Source organism: Candida tropicalis (genome assembly GCF_000006335.3).
Source record: "Candida tropicalis MYA-3404 genomic scaffold supercont3.22, whole genome shotgun sequence".
Classification (NCBI taxonomy): domain Eukaryota; kingdom Fungi; phylum Ascomycota; class Pichiomycetes; order Serinales; family Debaryomycetaceae; genus Candida; species Candida tropicalis.
Genome location: NW_003020052.1, coordinates 1 through 5,408, shown reverse-complemented (window position 1 = coordinate 5,408; position 5,408 = coordinate 1). Strand labels below are relative to the sequence as shown.

At 31.1% G+C, this 5,408-nt stretch overlaps 4 protein-coding genes across 4 annotated transcripts; 1 reads left to right on the top strand and 3 right to left on the bottom strand. All coding sequences in view use genetic code 12, as the record gives it.

The window, feature by feature from the left end:
- Positions 1–687, bottom strand: CTRG_06257 (uncharacterized protein; the record flags this gene model as incomplete). Its single annotated transcript, XM_002547779.1, has 1 exon — positions 1–687. A coding segment is annotated over one exon (687 nt), but the record flags the coding sequence as incomplete, so codon positions are not given.
- Positions 688–953: 266 nt separating this feature from the next.
- On the bottom strand, positions 954–1,388 carry CTRG_06256 (leucine-rich repeat domain-containing protein; the record flags this gene model as incomplete). Its single annotated transcript, XM_002547778.1, has 1 exon — positions 954–1,388. The coding sequence occupies one exon, from the start codon at positions 1,386–1,388 to the stop codon at positions 954–956; it is 435 nt and encodes a 144-aa protein (XP_002547824.1).
- Positions 1,389–1,611: 223 nt separating this feature from the next.
- CTRG_06255 (uncharacterized protein) lies at positions 1,612–3,114 on the bottom strand (the record flags this gene model as incomplete). The annotated part of the gene is made up of 1 exon (XM_002547777.1): positions 1,612–3,114. The coding sequence occupies one exon, from the start codon at positions 3,112–3,114 to the stop codon at positions 1,612–1,614; it is 1,503 nt and encodes a 500-aa protein (XP_002547823.1).
- Positions 3,115–4,777: 1,663 nt separating this feature from the next.
- On the top strand, positions 4,778–5,408 carry CTRG_06254 (uncharacterized protein; the record flags this gene model as incomplete). Its single annotated transcript, XM_002547776.2, has 1 exon — positions 4,778–5,408. A coding segment is annotated over one exon (631 nt), but the record flags the coding sequence as incomplete, so codon positions are not given.

Here is a 5,408-nt window from a genome sequence, read left to right as displayed (position 1 = left end):
ATCATTATCACTAATAGACAATGAATGAACTAAATTTTTAGGTAAATCAAAAAAATGTTGATTAGCTTTAATAAATTCCGTCATTTTTAAAACTTTATCTTCTTTATGTTTACTTTCATTAATAGGTTGAATCAGTGCTGAAGTACTATTCATTAAATTACTAATATTTTCTTCCAATTCAGAGGTTAAATCTTCTTTACCATTTGAATTTGTTGATACCATATTACGTCGTTGTGGATTAAAAACTCTCGAATTTGATCGATCTTGTTGTGCTTTAGTTTTCAGTCTCATAAAATCAATTAATGAATCATCAATTTTCAGTTTTGTATTTATAAAATGAATGAAATTTGATTCAATTGCCATTCTTAAATTTTCACTTTGTCCATGAACTTGACGTTCCATTCTTGAATATGATTGATTTAAATTTTGATTATCTTTATGTTGAGAAATCAATTCCATTAATATACTTTCTTCTCCTTGTGAAGTTCTTCTACTATCAACCACTTTTTGTTCAGATTCAATTAAATCTAACAACATGTTGTATTGTTGTTCGGTACTTAAATCAGATACTTCATCAGGTGGAGTCTTAAATTCATGATAATTTATATCTTTAAGACTATTTGGTCTCATGGTTGTCAAACCATAAGTAGCCATCAATTTGGCTTCATTTGGTTGTAAATCAAACATTGTATGCCCTGCAGAGTGTGTCGTAATAGGAATTGTTAATGGTGGAACCACTGGAATATTGAATCGTGGTAACAAAACAATCGACAAACAAACAAAAAAAAAAAAATAAAATATTGAAGCGAGGTCGTGTGAACACGGACAGCGAAATCACGTGACATAAGTTCGTTTAATGGCAACTCAAATATCTGACATTCCTAGGTTTGATTCAACGGTGACTAAGCTATAAATCATGTATTTGCTACTCTACTATAAATATATAAACTGTGTTAATGATTCAACTTGCGAACTTTTCTTGCTTGCTCTTTATATGGATCCGGCAAATCAACACATAACGATTGCTCAACATTAAGGATATCAAATTGTGGTTTGTTAGACAAGTCATCTAATATTCCTGCCACGTCGTATTTCAGTAAATGATTACAAATGACATCCACAAATTTAATAGATGGCCCAAAGAACACCCTTTGTTCCCATCTATTGGAAAATGAATTCCTTAAATCATTATGTTGCAAGTATAATTTTTCAATATTTGTGCTTGAAAAATCACCCACCAAAGTTTTAATTTTATTGGAGGATAAATTTAATATCGTTAAAGATTTTGGTAAACAAGCAGTATCAAAAGAAAGTAAGTTATTATGCACAAGGAACAAAGATTTCAACTTTGTACATTCCAATAAATTCAGCAGGATTAACCATTCCATATCGATTTTATTTGCAGATAAAACCAAATGCTCTAATTCTTTGGGGAAAACCAATGGTTCTTTGGATATTCCTAATTGATTATGACTAAGTGACAATTTTTTGAGATTTTTGGGAAGACCACAGACTGTTTTTAACTTGTTACTATCTAATTTTAAAATTTCCAAATTCTTTGAATCGATTTTGGTAACTTTTGAAGTGGCATTATTTTCAAGCAGCAACTCTCTAACTGTATTTGGAATAACAAAAATTATCCTCTCCAATGGATTTAAAATTATTCCCAGCCAAGTGCAAGTGTATAACTCCTGGGCTAGTAATATTGATCTTGGATAGTCCACAACCGTTTAAAGATAAAGTCCTTAGAGAATTTGGAAGGTTGAATGAAAACCCGGTTTTTGACAAATCATATCTAATATTTAGTTCGTTAAGGTTGTGCAATTTAGTCAACTCATTAAAATCAAATTTTGACAAACTATTCATAGTTAGTGTTGATAAAGTAGTAGGAATATCCAGAATGGACAATGGTTTCGTGAGATAAAGACATAATTCTTGAAGTTGGCAAAAATCACTCACTGTAAAATCAACAACCATCAGTGTGTCAGTTTTCCAGATTTGTCTAGTTTGCAACGATTTAAGACCAATTGGCAATTGTTGCATTTCTTTTTTGGATAAATCTTCATGACGATAAAGAAAGGTTTCTGGAATTTCTAATATCTCTAATGTTTTAGGAAGAGACAAAATATCCAGCCAATTCTGGGTTGTATTATTCTGAACCCTTGCAATGCACAATTTGATTAATTGAGGACATGAGCTGGAAATGTCACCGTGAATTAAAGTTGGCCAGTCGATACTAAGCGATTTAATGGAGCATGGTACCATCCACAGACTAAGCGAATATCCGGTATGTAGACCACATTTAAGTGACAAATGTTTAAGATTAGTCAAATGAGTAATATCATAGCAATTGATGTTTTCTTGACCAACCTGTCTTTCATCATCTACTGTAAGGTCCAAATGAAGTAGACCTTTGGGAAAATCCAATTCTACCTCATCAACATTTTCACATTGAAAACAGCAAGATAATGTTTCAATAGTTCTAGGAATAGTATAAAGATCAATTTCTCTAAATTTGACCAGAGTTCGCAATAATGTTAAATTCTGAAAATAATCTGCAATACTTATTCGGTGATGTTTTCCTGTCTGAAAAAAAAATAATGATGATACATTTCTAGTCAACTGTGTGGGCAAGAAGTCTTTTTCGGACCCGCACACCGTTAAATTCATACGATGGACAACAAAGGGTGATTTGTGGTATTCTTCAATAAAGTGTTCTAAATCAAAATACTCTGATAATTCTAAACCAAGTGTGATTTTTGTGTTTTTTAACAAAGTTGGAAATGACTTTGCAATTTTAAGAAGTTCTTTTTCTCTGCGAAACACCAACAGCTTAGGAGATATACAAGCATTTGACTTTCTCAACTCCAAATACTCAGCAACTGACACATGTGGTAATTCATCGTAACCTAAATACAGAGCTTTTACCATGGAGGTCACCCACAATGGTTTTGCAAGACTATAATTATCAAAAATAGATATAGCAGAATAAAATGTTCTCAAAGCATGCTTACCAATAATCGGTAGTTCGAAAAGTCTTTCTAATTCTGTATTTGGAATATAACTGATGATAAGTTCAACAACTTCATCTGGTAACTCCTTAAATCTAACCATTCAGTAACGCGTCTTGTTGATTGGTGAATATATCTATTAACAATTTTGGAAAATGTTCTCACTTGATGTGAACCTTTGGAAAGTAAATTTATAAAGGAATAATCAGTTGGCGGAAGAGTTTGTTGTTGTTATTACAGCCAGCGGACAACTGTGTTTGACAAAAAAAAAAATTCAATATTAAATTTCGCACAAATTGCAGTGAGCACCTCTCTTGTAAACAAAGGTAGTGCATGGAGAAAAATGAAATGTAAACAATCCAATGTTTTCGTGTGTGTACCAAATCTCATTTTTTGATTTAGTTAGGAAGAAAAATGTGTACGTTCCGATGTTATGAAGCGTATATTTCAATACTTACTTTTATAGAAAAATATAAAATATTCTAGTTGAATCTAATGTAGTGATATTCCAATAGTAGTATATTAGGTTTTAAATATTAGAATAGCAGTTGTTTCTTGTATTGCATTAGTTTTTATTTTTCAAATTATGTCGTGCCAAAACAAATTTAGTATAAGTTTGGGACCGAGTCATGCGGACTACACTTTCATGAGATCTCCGAAAAAAGATTTTTTTGTTTGCATTCGTGCACCTGACAACAAAGAGTGCGAAATTTAATATTGATTTTTTTTTTTGTCAAACACAGTTGTCCGCTGGCCTTATTATTTTTATTATTGGTTTGTTAACATATTGCAAATCGCTACTGCGAGAGAATATACAACCGCGACAAAGTACACGACCTTTTTGTGAAACATAGTATTGAGTTTGATATTATTCCTAAGAGATTAGTATAAGTTCTTCTAAGTGATACTAATAGTGATAGTGTTCATTTCAGATAGCACCTATATTTGAAATGATTCTACAGATACTATGGATCGCTTATCGGATAGTACTGTATCTATTGCTGTTGATATTGAACATTGTCACACGACTAATGAATGAAATACCCAACTAATGTACAGTTTAAATGCTCTCCACCTCCACAACAACCATACGGGATAATAGACAGAGTGGATATTCAAAACTTTGAGTTGTAGACGCTGTATATTATTGTTGGGTCTCACACGACCATTTACTGTCTTCCTAAACAATGAAAAATCACCACCACCGTTATGAGAAGTTGGTGTTGATATTATTATTAAGCAATATTAGACCACACGTGGGTTGGCACACACACAGTGAGTTCATTATTATACTATTACAGATACGAACCTCAGCCGACTCACACATAACAATACAATGAGCAGTACCATGGTTGAATTGGCTCATTCTAACTTGTTTGCTTATCGCTTGAAGATGAACAGTAAAAGGGAATTCGGGGGTTATGGGTAAAAATTATTTATACCAATACGAGGCTTAATATTGTTTTGAATTCTATTTATATACCTGTAAAGTACGATGTTCTTTTTTTTTTGATATAAAAAGACCACGTAAGCCAACCATCAACTACTTCTACCGACCAACTAACCAATCAACCAACTGTCCATTGGTACTTCATTTTCTGACGTTCCCCCTTTATTTTCTAATTTTTGTATTTTTGATTTTCCGAGAAATAATTTTTCATTTCGGATTTATCGTAATTTTCCAGATATTGAAATAGCACCGAATAGTTATCAACAACTTTTTCTAATTTGCACATACTCATTTCCTTTATTAATATTATTAGATAATGTTGACGGAATTCAAGAGGAGAAAACACATATTCTTACCAATACTTGTAATATTATCAATTATCGGATTTGTTCATTATTCAAGTTCAATTCTGTTTAATAGTTTATCAAATTCAAACAATTCATCAGTTCTAAAACAGCAAATTCTAATTTCATCCAATACTAATGGGAAAGCTGCTAAATATGTACCAAAATTTAAGAAATTAACATTTATTGATTATGATTTTGACTTCACTAAAGTGACTTATACTTCAACGAATGAAAAATTCACATCTACTTATAAATCAATGAATCGTGATGATGGGATAGTTGAAGATAGTTCAGTTAATTATTTTCCTGGTAAACAAACTATTTTAATCATGTCAGTTATTGGAAATAGTAGTCCATATGGAAGAGATCGAAATTTTGAACAATTTTTAGAAACAATACTTTCAATAGTTGAAGATCAATCAGATTATATTATATCATTATCATTATTATGTAATAATCCTGATGAATTTAATAATATTCAAAAATATTTTGAAAATGAATTAGAAAATAATTTAGAATTATTTTCAACTTTATTTGAATCCATAATTATTGTATCGGCTCCATTTTTAGATGAAAATTCAGGATTTAATAGAAACGAAA